Below are 16,813 nucleotides of genomic sequence, written 5' to 3'. Positions count from 1 at the left end.
GCACACACACACACTATACACAACACACACACACACTATACACACACACACACACACACTATACACACACACTATACACACACACACTATACACACACACACTATACACAATACACACACTATACACACACACACACACACACACACAATACACACACTATACACACACACACTATACACAATACACACACTATACACACACACACTATACACAATACACACACACTATACACACACACACTATACACACTATACACACACTATACACACACACACTATACACACACACACACACACACTATACACACACACACACTATACACACACACACACACACACACACACACACTATACACACACACACTATACACACACACACTATACACAATACACACACACTATACACACACACACACACACACACTATACACACACACACTATACACAACACACACACTATACACACACACACACACACACTATACACACACACTATACACACACACACTATACACACACACTATACACACACACTATACACACACACACACTATACACACACTATACACACACACACTATACACACACACTATACACACACACACTATACACACACACACACACTATACACAACACACACACACACACACACACACACACACACACACACACACACACTATACACACACACACACACACACTATCACACACACACACATATACACACACACACACTATACACACACACACACTATACACACTATACACACACACACTATACACACACACACACACTATACACACACACACTATACACAACACACACACACTACACACACACACACACACACACACACACACACACACTATACACACACACACACTATACACACACACACTATACACAATACACACACTATACACACACACACACTATACACACACACACTATACACAACACACACACTATACACACACACACTATACACACACACACACTATACACACACACACTATACACAATACACACACTATACACACACACACTACACACTATACACAACACACACACTATACACACACACACACACACACACTATACACAACACACACTATACACACACACACACACACACACACACACACACACACTATACACACACACACACACTATACACACACACACACACACTATACACACACACACACTATACACATACACACACACACACACACACACATACACACTATACACACATACACATACACACACACACACACACACTATACACAACACACACACACACACACTATACACACACACACTATACACAACACACACTACACACACTATACACACACACACACTATACACACACACACACACACACTATACACACACACACACTATACACACACACACACACTATACACAACACACACTATACACACACACACACACACTATACACACACTATACACAACACACACACTATACACACACACACTATACACACACACACACTATACACACACACACACTATACACACACACACTATACACACACAACACACACACTATACACACACACACACTATACACAACACACAATACACACATTATACATGCACTATACACACACACAATACACACACTATACATGCACTATACACACACACTATACACAGCACACATATGCACATTATATGCACACACACTATATACACACACATACACACACTATACATACACTACACACACACACACATTATAAACACACACTATGAACAGCACACACACGCACATACAGAAACACGCACCCCTCAGTGCTCTGTAACGTGTCCCTCTGTGTCCTCTGTCCCTCTGTGTCCTCTGTCCCTCTGTGTCCTCTGTGCCTCTGTGTCCCTCTGTGTCCTCTGTGTCCCTCTGTGTCCTCTGTGTCCCTCTGTGTCCCTCTGTGCCCTCTGTGTCCTCTGTGCCCTCTGTGTCCTCTGTGTCCCTCTGTGCCCTCTGTGCCTCTGTGTCCCTCTGTGTCCTCTGTGTCCTCTGTGTCCCTCTGTGCCCTCTGTGCCTCTGTGTCCTCTGTCCCTCTGTGTCCCTCTGTGTGTCCTCTGTGCCCTCTGTGCCTCTGTGTCCTCTGTCCCTCTGTCCTCTGTGTCCTCTGTGCCCTCTGTGTCCTCTGTGTCCTCTGTGTCCCTCTGTGTCCTCTGTGTCCCTCTGTGTCTCCCTCTGTGCCCTCTGTGTCCTCTGTGTCTCTCTCTGTGTCCTCTGTGTCCTCTGTCCTCTGTCCCTCTGTGTCCCTCTGTGTCCCTCTGTGTCCCTCTGTGTCCTCTGTGTCCCTCTGTGTCCTCTGTGTCCTCTGTGTCCTCTGTGTCCCTCTGTGTCCCTCTGTCCCTCTGTGTCCTCTGTGTCCTCTGTGCCCTCTGTGCCCTCTGTGTCCCTCTGTGTCCCTCTGTGTCCCTCTGTGTCCTCTGTGTCCTCTGTGTGTCCCTCTGTGTCCCTCTGTGCCCTCTGTGTCCTCTGTGTCCTCTGTGTCCCTCTGTGTCCTCTGTCCCTCTGTGTCCCTCTGTGTCCTCTGTGTCCTCTGTGTCCTCTGTCCCTCTGTGTCCCTCTGTGTCTGTGTCCTCTGTGTCCCTCTGTGTCCCTCTGTGTCCTCTGTGCCCTCTGTGTCCTCTGTGTCCCTCTGTGTCCTCTGTGTCCCTCTGTGTCCTCTGTGTCCTCTGTCCCTCTGTGTCCTCTGTGTCCTCTGTGTCCTCTGTCCCTCTGTGTCCTCTGTGTCCCTCTGTCCTCTGTCCCTCTGTGTCCTCTGTGTCCTCTGTGTCCCTCTGTGCCCTCTGTGTCCCTCTGTGTCCCTCTGTCCTCTGTCCCTCTGTGTCCTCTGTGTCCCTCTGTGTCCCTCTGTGTCCTCTGTGTCCTCTGTCCCTCTGTGTCCCTCTGTGTCCTCTGTGTCCCTCTGTGTCCCTCTGTGTCCTCTGTGTCCTCTGTGTCCTCTGTCCTCTGTGTCCCTCTGTGTCCCTCTGTGTCCTCTGTGTCCTCTGTGTCCTCTGTGTCCTCTGTGTCCTCTGTGTCCTCTGTGTCCTCTGTGTCCCTCTGTGTCCTCTGTGTCCTCTGTGTCCTCTGTGTCCCTCTGTGTCCTCTGTGTCCTCTGTGTCCTCTGTGTCCTCTGTCCTCTGTGTCCTCTGTGTCCCTCTGTGTCCTCTGTGTCCTCTGTGTCCTCTGTGTCCTCTCTGTCCCTCTGTGTCCTCTGTGTCCTCTGTGTCCTCTGTGTCCTCTGTGTCCTCTGTGTCCCTCTGTGTCCCTCTGTGTCCTCTGTGTCCTCTGTGTCCCTCTGTGCCCTCTGTGTCCTCTGTGTCCTCTGTGTCCTCTGTGTGCTCTGTGTCCCTCTGTGTCCTCTGTGTCCTCTGTGTCCTCTGTCCCTCTGTGTCCTCTGTGTCCCTCTGTGTCCTCTGTGTCCTCTGTGTCCTCTGTGTCCTCTGTAGTGCTCCGGCGTGTGTGGCGAGGGTCGAACCGTTCGTCACGTTTACTGTAAAGCTCCAGAGGGAAGAGTCGTCCCCGAAAACCAGTGTCCAGCTGAGACCAAACCTCTGTCCATCCACCCCTGCGGAGAGAGAGACTGCGCCCCCCACTGGCTGGCACAGGAATGGGAACGGGTACTGGGCATTCTTTATGTACTGTGATCAGGTACCAGGCTGTTTGTGTCTGTGCACTATTTACTGTTTAAGTGAGGAAAACACACACAAAACAGAAAACACACTTTAGCAACGAGTCACCAGGTGCAGGTTTCATCTGACGTGATTTTTTTTTTCTTTCAGACACAAATATTATTCAGTCCATAGTTTAAAAGAAAAATCTGGATACAAAAAAATACACAAGGCACCCAAATGAGTCGATAACGTTCACTTTAACTCTTTCCCTCCTGGACGCCAACGAGGAACAACCCAAACATATATGACTAGAACTGCCCTTAGAGCATCAGTGCATAAAAGAAAACAGACAGAGATTTTTACACTCATGAACTTAATTGTAACACAGACATATTTGTATCTCTGGAAACTTTAGACTCTGAACTCTTCATTTCTGGATGTTTAAATGTGATTCAACTCATTTACAGGTTTATAACAGCTCACTGAAAATGAGAGTTTACCTGGTCAGGTGCAAAATCCAAAACAAAAAAACTACATTCAGCATCTGATATCTGCAGGTTCTGAGTAATATATTCATAAAAACATTAAAAATATACTTTGTCAAAGTATTTAAACAGATTTCATATCAGCAGATACAGTAAAGTCAAGTGTGCACCTGTTTTTACCTGTTGTTCACCTGTGTGCACCTAATTCATTTTTTCCATTTAACTTATTCAACTCATTTAGCTTATTATAATATAATAATATAATAATAAAACTCTTCCCCGTCAGTGGGAGTCCAGTATTTGTCTCATGTTCTCGTGCGCAGAGCTCCACATAAGTGTTTCTGTAGCAGTTCTGTTATACATCACATCTTGGAAAAAAAGACTGAAATATTTTAAAAGACTCGTCTGGGCAACATCAAGATTTCAGGGCAAGTTTAGTTCATAATCGAGTATAAAGCCTGGATAGTTTGTTTGGACATCGCAGGACTCCACACAGACGCATCAGCGACATTCTCATCTTCATAAGTTTCACTCTCTGAAAGTCCGTCGCTGTCGCTGTTTTCCACTTTATAATCAACTTCATCATCACATTGAAATCTATAAAAGTCACTTTCTCTAAACTTATCTATAAAATACATCCGCTCCTCATTATTTCTAAAACTGTGCGCCGCAGCGCCGCGATCCATTGCACGTGTTTTCGTGTTGTGTACTTCGATTAACTTCAGAAAAAATCGGCGAAAACGTATCCTTGAATCCTATTGGTCAGTCTAGTGTGGGATTGTAGTGGCCCCTGACCTACAAACAGTCTCTGTTTAAATGTGAAAAACTGAGCCGTTTCTAATGTTCGTCAAATCACGTCTTTAGTGAAACAGCGGAGGAGTCAAAAGACGTCATTAAGGAAACAAGGGGGTCGTCAAACGTCGTCTTCATGAGGGAAAGAGTTAAAGAGTGGCCAGTGCTTCCTCAGAGCAGAGGAGGAGCAGCAGGAGCTCGAGTGTGAGGACTGGTCAGAGTCTTTATGATGGAGTTTTCAGACACTTCTAGGAGCTGCATAAATGTGGACATGTCTAAGCAGCGGGGACACGTGGGGACACTCACATCCCCACGTGTCCCACAGGCAGCTGACTGGCACTGTGCCACCTGGGCATCTGCAGCAGCAGCCTCAACGCGACTGTAGGCCACAGTGAGTCTGCAGAAGGTCCCACGTCCATGATTCCACCTCAGAGGAGCTGTGTACAGTGGAGGACAACAGAACATTTAACATCATGAGAACATGTACATTTCCTCCGCAGCAGATTTGCCTGGACGTAGAGTTTACAATTCTCAGCACCAGCCCCCAGAAGATCTTTGAACACTTCAGATTTCACTAAGAAACTATGTAGAAAAAACTAAAAATGCAGTACATTTGTCAAGAGAATCAAGAGTCTTTCAGAGTTTACATAAGAGGACAGTGTAGTGATAAGAAACACCACATGTTTTTAGGTTCTTTTTTTCAGACCCAGAGTTTTATTTCATCCCTGACAGTTTGTTCTGTTCACTCGCGTCTTCCTCAGAGTCACGTGATGTTGCTGTGTCTTGTCTGGTCAGATGATTTAAACAGGTTTTGGCCCTGTCTTCCTCTCGGTGGAGGCAGGACGACAGGACTGTAAACCGGGACAAGGGGGGTTTTTTACTCTCACACACCTGGGATACTGTCCTGAGGAAGTGGGACTGCAGGTGGCGCTGTCGTCCTGCCTCCACCGAGAGGAAGACAGCGCCAAAACCTGTTTAAATCATCTGACCAGACACGTCACAGCAACATCACGTGACTCTGAGGAAGACGCGAGTGAACAGAACAAACTGTCAGTGATGAAATAACACTCTGGGTCTGAAAAAAAGAACCTAAAAACATAGAATATCGGAAGACAAAATGAATCTGATTGGACTAGAAACGCCACAGTCACATGTGAGCTCCCATCAGGCACCGCGGGTTTTAACGTTGAAAATGTGCAGATGAAAACTGACAGAGCAGAGCACACAGAAGCTCTGTAGATCTGTAAGTGTCTCATGTGTCTCTCGTCTCCGTCCTCGTCCTCTTCCTCTGTCAGTGTAACACGTCGTGCGGTCGTGGGGTCAAACACAGGGTGGTTCTGTGTGTGGGCATCAGCGCGGGAAAGATCCAGGTCCACGACGAAGAGTCATGTGACCCCAACGCCAAACCCGAGGACGAGGGCACCTGCTTCGAACGGCCCTGCTTCAAATGGTACTCCACCCCCTGGTCAGAGGTCAGTACTGCACCCTCCTCTACACCCCTGTCCCTCCTCTACACCCCTGTCCCTCCTCTATGTCCCTGTCCCTCCTCTATGTCCCTGTCCCTCCTCTACACCTCTGTCCCTCCTCTACACCCCTGTTCCCTCCTCTACACCTCTGCCCCTCCTCTACACTCTACACCCTGTCCCTCCTCTACCCCTCTGTCCCTCCTCTACACTTCTGCCCCTCCTCTACACCTCTGTCCCTCCTCTACACCCCTGTCCCTCCTCTACTCCCTCCCTCCTCTACACCCCTGTCCCTCCTCTACACCCTGTCCCTCCTCTACACCTCTGTCCCTCCTCCTCTACACCCTGTCCCTCCTCTACACCCTGTCCTCCTCTACACCTCTGCCCCTCCTCTACACCTCTGCCCTCCCTCTGTCCTCCTCTACACCCCTGCCCCTCCTCTACACCCCTGTCCCTCCTCTACACCTCTGTCCCTCCTCTACACCTCTGTCCCTCCTCTACACCTCTGTCCCTCCTCTACACCCCTGCCCCTCCTCTCTACACCTCTGTCCCTCCTCTACAACCTCTTCCCTCCTCCTCTACACCCTGCCCTCCTCTAACACCTCTGCCCCTCCTCTACCCTGTACACCCCTGCCCCTCCTCTACACCCCTGTCCCTCCTCTACCCTGTCCCTCTGTCCCTCCTCTACACCTCTGTCCCTCCTCCTCTCACACCCCTGTCCCTCCTCTACACCCCTGTCCCTCCTCACACACCCCTGTCCCTCCTCTACACCCCTGTCCCTCCTCTACACCCCTGTCCCTCCTCTACACCCCTGTCCCTCCTCTACACCCCTGTCCCTCCTCTACACCTCTGTCCCTCCTCTACACCTCTGTCCCTCCTCTACACCTCTGTCCCTCCTCTACACCCCTGTCCCTCCTCTACACCCTCTGTCCCTCCTCTACACCTCTGTCCCTCCTCTACACCCCTGTCCCTCCTCTCTGTCCCTGTCCCTCCTCTACACCTCTGTCCCTCCTCTACACCCCTGTCCCTCCTCTACACCCCTGTCCCTCCTCTACACCCCTGTCCCTCCTCTGTGCTCCTGTCTCTTCTCTCTCTTCTCTCTTTTGCCGTGTTTGTGTGTGTTTTTAGATCTTCGTCTTGTGTGTTTTTCTCAGTGCACTAAAACGTGCGGCGTGGGCGTTCGGATGAGGGACGTGAAGTGTTACCAGGGCCGGGAGCTGGTTCGAGGCTGTGACCCTCTGACCAAACCGGTGTCCAAACAGACGTGCACGCTCCAGGCCTGCCCCACCGAGCCTCCAGGTACGCCCCCCCGCTCCAGCGTCTCACCACTGTCCTGTTTTTGCTGCGTAAAACTCAACAAAAAGTCCTCGTCACAAATAAAACTGTGACTACAATTACATTTTTGTCTAATAAAGACTAAACATAAATGGAAGTGGAGGCTGGATCCAAGTTCCATTTTTCAGTCCCACACCAGACCGTAAACAAACTCACCGTCCAAGAACACGTCGCTCAGATAAATTAGCACGAGATTTTTGTCAACTAAGACTAGACTAAACTAAGGGCGTAAACCTCAGTGAAACCTGTGCTCAAAAGACGAAAACTCACCGCCAATGTTTCTTTTTTTCACACTGTCCCTGTGTGAATAAAACTTGTTCGATGGGCGTCGACTTACAAAATATCGTTGACGTCATATTTTGTCGTCGATGCATCAGCGCGCGCACACGTGAGTCTCCCAAAACAAACAGATCTGTAACACAACTCCTCACTGAAACTCATCTGAGCCTGAACCAGACACACGATAGGGCACCTGACACACACGAGAGGGCACCTGACACACACGAGAGGGCACCTGACACACACGAGAGGGCACCTGACACACACGAGAGGGCACCTGACACACACGAGAGGGCACCTGACACACGAGAGGGCACCTGACACACACGAGAGGGCACCTGACACACACGAGAGGGCACTGACACACACGAGAGGCACCTAACACACAGAGAGGGCACTGACACACACGAGAGGGCACCTAACACACACGAGAGGGCACCTAACACACACGAGAGGGCACCACACACAGGGACACAGACACACACGAGAGGGCACCTAACACACACGAGAGGGACACCAGACACACGAGAGGGACAACACACACGGAGGGCACCTGACCACACACACGAGAGGGGCACCGAGAGGGCACCACACACGAGAGGGCACCTGACACACGAGAGGGGCACCAGACACACACGAGAGGGCACCTGACACACACGAGAGGGCACCAGACACACGAGAGGGCACCTGACACACACGAGAGGGCACCAGACACACACGAGAGGGCACCTGACACACACGAGAGGGCACCTGACACACACGAGAGGGCACCTGACACACACGAGAGGGCACCTGACACACACGAGAGGGCACCAGACACACGAGAGGGCACCTAACACACACGAGAGGGCACCTGACACACACGAGAGGGTCACCTGACACACACGAGAGGGCACCTGACACACACGAGAGGGCACCTGACACACATGAGAGGGGACACCTGACACACACTGACACACGAGAGGGTACCTGACACACACGAGAGGGCACCTGACACACACGAGAGGGCACCTGACACACATGAGAGGGGACCTGACACACACGAGAGGGGACCTGACACACACGAGAGGGCACCAGACACACATGAGAGGGGACCTGACACACACGAGAGGGCACCACACACGAGAGGGGACGGACACACGAGGGGACGGGGAGGGCACCTGACACACAGAAACATTTCCAAACATGTTTGTTGAGTCTAAACTTGAGGATTTTCTGCTTTTACACAGAATAAGTCTCATAGATTCTCTAATGACTTTTAATTTGTTAATCTCGTTAATCACTGGTCGATTTTTCTGGTAGATCAATTTTCTTCTGCTTTGTTCCAATTGTTTGGACTGAAAAATAGTTTAGGCTTAATTTTTTTCCCCCAGTTTAAGTGATCCTTGTTGTGTGAAGTGTGCTAGAGCCAGAGCCATCCTCCTCTCTGTGTGTGTGTGTGTTTCAGATGAGAGTTGTCAGGACCGACCCTCCACCAACTGTCTCCTGGCCCTGAAGGTGAACCTGTGCAGTCACTGGTACTACAGTAAAGCCTGCTGCCACTCGTGCCGCGCCCTCCGACCCCCGTCCTCCTGAGCTCGCCACGCAGATAAGAACCACTCACTGACAGACGCGCCCCGTTTTACGCTCCGGTCTGTGGGAGGTGTGAACGTGCGGTGGTCCAGCTCCACGCGGGGTCGGGACTCTTCTGTCTCTTATATTATCTCCACACACAAATAACTCACGCAAAAATGTATTTGACAAAGGGTTTAAGTGAAAGACACAAGAGACACTCGCTGCGTTTACGTGCACGGAACAAGAAGACGCCTGTCCCGGTCCGCAGCCGCTCACACAAACAAAGAAAGAGCGAACAGAGGCGAACAGAGGCGACGAGGTGTTCACTAATTTAGCTTCAGAAAATAAAACTAAACACGGCTCTCAGACTTATTACCACACAGCAGTAGATAAATGATTTACATCTCATTTAAGTTTGATTTTCAGACTTACTCGTGTTATTTACTTTCAGCACAAATTAACACACTGACGCTCCGGTAAGTTTCACTTTCACTTTAACGTATCGACCAAAATGAAGCCACATTAGGGTGGTCCAAAAATATTTTTTTACATTCTCTAGATTAGAACCCTGCATTTGGTTTGGCCAAAATACTTGGGTCCAAATTTTATGCAAATTAATTAATATTTAGAGTTTGCTCAGGACAAATTGCCCTATAGGACATAAACTATAACAGAGAACTGAACAGGCGAGTTTCAGCTGACGTCATTGTTATTAAAAGTCCGCGTTGCTGCTGGGAAATATGTTGGTCGGAGGCAAGAAACACGGTCGCGTCAAACACAGTGTGTAACCTGTGTATTTCTCCCCGATGGTAAATTCCTGCTGCATTATCGGACGCACAAATAGAAGCACAGAAGAAGGAAAATGTCTTTCTCTCTGCCATTAGAGTGGATAAATAACCAGGATCAATAACCTTTACGTGTTTTCTCGCTCCATCCGTCATGTTCAATTGGTGTTTATTGTTGCCGACCAAAATAATTCCCAGCATGCAACGCGCGCTTTTGTCAACAATGAAACTCGCCTATAAATAAGGCCTATTCAAATAATGTGTCATTTTATTCTGCAAACACAAACTGAAACTTGCATAAAAATTACTTTAGTTCATAAAAAGTTATTTGAAAATGCAAAATGAGTCAGTTTCCAGGAAGCTTCGTGCAGCAACCTCTAAAACAGCTCCTTTTTCTTCCACATTTCTTCCTAAATCGTCTTTTGGAGCTAAAACCTAAAGCAGGTTCTAATCGAGGTGATCTGAAACTTTATTTTTTACCGTGCTTTGATGGACCAGATCAAATCGAGTGACGGACGTCCAAACTCGTCTAATATTTCCCTGTGTGTTTGTGAGCCGGTGCAGTTGAACGCCTCTCCTCTCTGTGACTCGGTTCAGCAGGGATCAGAGCCTCGGGATCTTTGAGAATCAATTCACGACTCCTCAGTCAGAATTGTTTGTGTTCCTGCATTTTGATAAATCATTTTGAATTGGACTAGTTCAGTTTAATCCGGTGTTGGTGACGTGCACGTGAGCGTAGAGACTGTCGACTGTGCTGCTTAATGCTCCGATTTACCACAACACCACCAGCGACCTCTAGTGGTCACAGCCAAAGGAGAAAAGACTGTTTTATATGTTGTTTTATTTGTGACGGTGAAAACAGTTGGAACAGTTATATTTGATTTTGAGATGAACTGAATACGGCCCATTTACTGAAATCAAAATCATGTATTTTCTGTTCAATTATTCTCCAAGTTTCCTGCGTTTGGAGAGAACAAAACTCTGGAGCATCTTCTTGTTTAAAGGGCCGATATCACACAGTTCTCCGCTCTGTTCTGACGTCGTCTCCTCGTCACACACAGACCTGGACAGTTCACATGTTTCACACACAAACCTGCACGTTTAGAGTCCCGAGTTCTCCTCTCAGACTGAAAACACTCTGTTCCACGTTGTGATGTCGTGTGGTGATAGGGGAAGCGCGCCACTGTGAATCGTTTGGATCATTTCAGTCCTGGAGTTGCCGATCTCGACTGAACGAAAAGGAAAAGGAGCTGAGAACTTGGAAACTACAGCTTCATGACATCACAAGGTGGAACAGAGAGTTTTGAGCTTTGGAGATGTGTGGATAAGAGTAAAAGTCGCACCATCCAAAAAATGCGTAATAAAGAAGAAAAAACATATATAAGTCGCATTTTTTGGTGAAATTTTGTATATAAAATCAGAGACCAAGAAGAGACACGTCAACCCTTCAAAGTGTCGGTCTTGGAAGTCTGCTGGTGGTTTTTGGGACATTGTTGTTGATGTTCTGATAGAAGCGGTTGTGTCGCATGAAGAGGAAACACCAAGAAGCTCTTCCTGCAAACTCATTTATATTAGTGACGGGCAAATGGAGCCGCGTGAAGCATCGACACTTCAGTCGCAATAGTTGAGTTTCAGCTGACGTCATTGTTATTAAAAGTCCACGTTGCTGCTGGGAAATATTTTGGTCGGAGGCAAGAAACACGGTAGCGTCAAACACAGTGTGTAACCTCGTGTATTTCTCCCTGATAATGGTAAATTCCTGCTGCATTATCAGACGCACAAATAGAAACACGGAAGAAGGAAAATGTCTTTTTCCTATTCCGATTGACAACAACCTCTAACGGTGAATTAAATGACTTTCAAACATCCGCAGAGCAAACGTAGAAGATCCTAACAAACCGTGGACTCAACAAGTTCAACAACACATCCAGACTCTTGGAGGTTTTCATCTTTTCTGCTGTGAATGGCCCAGGAGTTTCACCAAGTCATTGTGGATGTCGCCCAAGTGAATATTTGTCCAGGGAGTTGGAGATTCTGACCAGAAGTTTGGTTTGGTCCAGACTCTGTCGGGGTTGAAAAGGGAGATTTGTCGTCTGTCGATGTTTATGACCAATTTCTGGTCAAATGGTCTTGGGTCGTCTGCCGTTAGACTGGAGAAATAACCGTCCGTCATGTTGAATTAGTGTTTATTGCTGCCGACCAAAATAATTCCCAGCAGCAACGTGCGCTTTTGTCAACAGTGAAACTCGCCTATAGAGGCTTTGCACCGTCACGTGTCCCTATAGCAACAGTACCTACGCCGCCATGACACCAGACACACTATGTCACTGACTTCAGCAGCGTCGGAGAAACATGGGCAGGTTTTGTTGTGTATTTGGTTGTTCTAGACGCTCTGAAAGGGATAAAACGATTTGTTTCTTCACTGTTCCTCTGGAAATGACTCATCAGGATCAAACAAGGGAATTATCGAAAAAAAGACGGGAATTATAGCTACAAAAATAAACCACCAAGAGATTTCCAATGGTCAAATCAAGACAAACTCACGTCACTTTCATCAAGGTGTTTGTTATTTAAATTGTTTCATAGTTTATTTAATGAAAGAAGCACATTTACTGAACTAAAATGTCATTAATTTATCCAGGAAAACCCGCACTAGTTTACGATTCAAGAACCCACACTGGCTCCTGTGATCAACACGACGCACGAGTCGAAGAGTCTGTGAGCCGAACCTCGAAAGAATCGACCATGAAAAGATCCTCGCGAACGTTACAAAGATCCACTCAAAAAAAGTGATTAATTCTAGAAGAAATAGTTGCAGATAAATGAGACAATAAAGAAAACATGGTCCTACGACGAGTGACATGTTTATATGTGCTGGAACATACAGTTTCTACTGCAGATGTTTTCTTTTTACATTTTAGTTCAGTAAATGTGCTTCTCTCATTAAATAAACTATGAAACAATTTAAATAACAAACACCTTGATGAAAGTGACGTGAGTGTGTCTTGATTTGACCATGGGAAATCTCTTGGTGGTTTATTTTTGTAGCTATAATTCCTGTCTTTTTTTTCGATAATTCCCTTGTTTGATCCTGATGAGTCATTTCCAGAGGAACAGTGAAGAAACGAATCGTTTTATCCCTTTCAGAGCGTCTAGAACAACCAAATACACAACAAAACCTGCCCATGTTTCTCCGATGCTCCTGAAGTCAGTGACATAGTGTGTCCGGTGTCATGGCGGCGTAGGTACTGTTGCCATGGGGACACGTAGTCCAAAAAACACTTTAGAAAAATAAAGAGTTACTCAAACATGTGAATGAAACGAACACAACTCCAGGTCTGTGTGTGACGTGGAACAGTTTATAACACAACTTAACACTCACAGAGTCAGTTTTGTGTGATGTGGGAGCTTTAAACCGGAGGCGCGGGGTTCGGAGGAGGAGCGGTCGTATTTATTAGCTTTATCAGATTTGTGACGTAGGTTCCTGACACTTGAATTCGTTCGGACGTTTTGGACCTGTGCAGGTTTTTCTGTGCTGTGAGTCTCTGATACTTTTGTACGAACCAAGACCTCATGAAACAGGTCTGGACTTTTAATAAAACTTTTATATCGACACGGTTCAGTTTATTTGGTTTTCTTTGCTGGAGGTTTACCCTTTGCATGTGTGGGGTGAGTGACTTTAAAAGTGTCCTGTGTTTTTATTTATGACGTGATTCAACTTACTACTGAACTGATTACCAGAACTGAACTAAACCAGAACCAGAACTAAACCAGGAACTAAACCAGAACCAGGACTAACCAACTACAGAACTAAACCAGGACTAACTGAACCAGAACTGAACCAGAACTGAACCAGGAACTAAACCAGAACTGAACTAAACCAGAACTAAACCAGGACTAACTAAACCAGGACTAAACCAGGAGGACTAAACCAGAACTGAACTAAACCAGAACTAAACCAGAAAACTAAACCAGAACTTAAACCCTGAACTAAACCAGACTAAACCAACTAAACCAGGACTAAACCAGGAACTAAACTGAACTAAACCAGAACTAAACCAGAGGACTAAACCAGGAACCAGAACCAGGACTAAACCACTGAACCAGGAACCAGGACTAAACCAGAACTGAAAACCACTGAACCAGGAACTAACTGAACCAGACTGAACTAAAACAGAACTGAACCAGAACTGAACCAGGAACTAAACCAGAACTGAACCAGGACTAAACCAGAACTGAACCAGGACTAAAACAGAACTGAACCAGGACTAATCCTCGTGGTCGGAATTCCAAATATGGACCCGGGCTCCAGATTCGCCGCTGTAACCGCTGACCTCGATGAGCTTCGTTTGGAGCCGAACGCTGCGGTGACGTCACTCAGATCGTTTCTTTATCCAGTCCACAGCTGCAGCTCTTCAACTTTCACACATGATTTTATTTAATTTTTGATTTTCAGTGACGTCTTTGTTTTTCTTGGTTTTAGTGACATTTGTTATTAAACCGTTTCTGAAGTAAAACATTCAAATCAGTAATATTTACAATATATCTGGAACTATCATTCAGAGAGAGTCAAATGTAAAATCTGCCAAATAAATGTAAAATAAGAAGGGCCACAGTACAGAGCCTTGAGGGACTCCACAGTGTTTGGAAACACTGGATTAATGACTCTCCAGCCTGACAAAAGAATCACTTTTTCTAGACTCCCTCAGGATTCACAGCCACGTTTTACAGAAACAAACAACCACAAACAAATGTTTTTACTGGTTTGAAAATGTTTATTAATATATTTTTAATCAATAATTTCACACAGATTTCTCATAAGACAGAAATAAGTTTTGTAATAATGTGGGAAAGTACTGAATATTCTTGTTTTTAGACTGCTCTAGAAAAGCCCTTTTACTAAAAAACAACTTTAAATTTACTTAAACACAAAACACAAAAGTGCCAAACAGAAATATTATTTGTACAAAGCCCCGTTCCAATAATTCAGTACAAAACGCTTTTGTGAAGATAAAGTTCAAAGTGTGTTTCAGTCTTAAAGATCCTGACACGTCTCACGCAAACAGAAAAACACACATCAAAATAACAAAACAAATAAAACGGACTCACTGTTTCTCACAAGCGTTTCAATAATGTGACGGTCACGTTTCCGAATCTGAACTCAAACAACAGTCTCCTAATCCTCACAGACCTTTGACCTTTGACCTTTGACCCGAGACGGTCCTACAGACACCAAGCCTGTTGCCAAGTCCAGGGCCACGACAACTCTCTGAAACAAACAAACAAACAAACAAAACAATGAAGAAATGATCTCTGAGGCGACGGTCCCGCGACAACTGAGAGTTTGGCTGCTCTTGTGGCTGCCCGGCTCACACACTGAGCACGTTTGAAATGTTTTGAGCTCAGTTTTTAAACATCGTATCACATGATTTTAACCAACCAAGAAGAGCAGCGTGTGCAGCTCAAAGGACGAGTACGGGACTGTTGGAGTGTGTGGAACGTTTCCCCGTATCCATGGAGACGGCGAGAGGCTCACGAAGGACGTTTGAGATGCTGGAGGCTTTTGACACCGGACGTGGCAGCAAATGTGGCGGAGGAAACACCAGAGCGAAGTAATAATGAGGCCTTTCCTGCTGTGTTCACCCGGCGCCCCCTGCAGGCTGCGGTGATGCTGCAGGACCCAGAGGAGGGACACTTTTGTCCTGAGGGCTCTTCCTCTCCTCAAACTGCCCTGACACAGATCTGAGACGTCGCAGTGGAAACGTTTCTGCCCTAAAACTTGAGTTTCCCTCGACTCTGCAGGAGAAGGGAAGAGTTTGTGTTTAAGTTCAGGCTGTTTCCTGTTTAATGCCTCTGTTTTGTGCGTTAGTGCGAGGGTGAAAAAAACAATAGATCCTGTTTCTCAGAGGTGAATGAAAGAACAGTGCACGATTATTGCATAAATACTTGATAAAAAACAAATCCTCCTCAGCCTCAGTCCAGTCAAGAGTCTTAAACACTTTGGCTGCAGTTACATTTACAATTATGAACCGATTTTTGGAGCAAAAAGTTTAAAATGAAATGTAAACAGCAAAATTATCTGATCATGGTCCCTCTGATTGTTCACGTCAAAATGTGCCGTTTCCTGGATCCTAAAGTATCTTCAAGGTCTTGAAATCAGACATTAATGTGATTTTGGTGTGAGTTTGTAACAGCAGCCAGTGATTTCTCTGGAGCATCTGCAGCTTTTATTGTTTTTGTTAAACATCTGTAGTGTCTCTTCTCCCTCTCGATCAGCAGCTGGAGTTTGTTTTTTCTTGAGTTTATAATGTGAGTTTATAAGAGTTTAATTTATTAATATTATGATGTTATTAATCGTGTTGTTAGACGTCGGTGCTGACGCTGTGGAGGCTCGTCTCACGTTCAGGAGCTGGAGTTTGTTGGTCTTTTGTCTTTTGTTTAATAATGATCATATTTGATTTGAGTTGTGTCCTGG

General features: G+C 46.3%; 1 protein-coding gene across 1 annotated transcript in view; it reads left to right on the top strand.

The window, feature by feature from the left end:
* The window catches only part of adamtsl2 (ADAMTS-like 2), a 50,154-nt gene extending 40,571 nt beyond the window's left edge, over positions 1-9,583 (top strand). The window contains exons 18-21 of the mRNA XM_055161994.1: positions 3,481-3,651; positions 6,218-6,394; positions 7,540-7,684; positions 9,447-9,583. Coding sequence (XP_055017969.1) covers positions 3,481-3,651; positions 6,218-6,394; positions 7,540-7,684; positions 9,447-9,574 — 621 coding nt within the window. The 3' untranslated portion in view covers positions 9,575-9,583. The remainder of the gene's footprint in view (positions 1-3,480; positions 3,652-6,217; positions 6,395-7,539; positions 7,685-9,446) is intronic.
* The last annotated feature ends 7,230 nt before the right edge of the window (positions 9,584-16,813 follow it).

The sequence above is a fragment of the Boleophthalmus pectinirostris genome, unplaced genomic scaffold, assembly GCF_026225935.1.
Source record: "Boleophthalmus pectinirostris isolate CB_2022bp ecotype Guang Dong unplaced genomic scaffold, ASM2622593v1 HiC_scaffold_4, whole genome shotgun sequence".
Classification (NCBI taxonomy): domain Eukaryota; kingdom Metazoa; phylum Chordata; class Actinopteri; order Gobiiformes; family Gobiidae; genus Boleophthalmus; species Boleophthalmus pectinirostris.
This window is presented reverse-complemented; position numbering and strand designations above follow the sequence as displayed.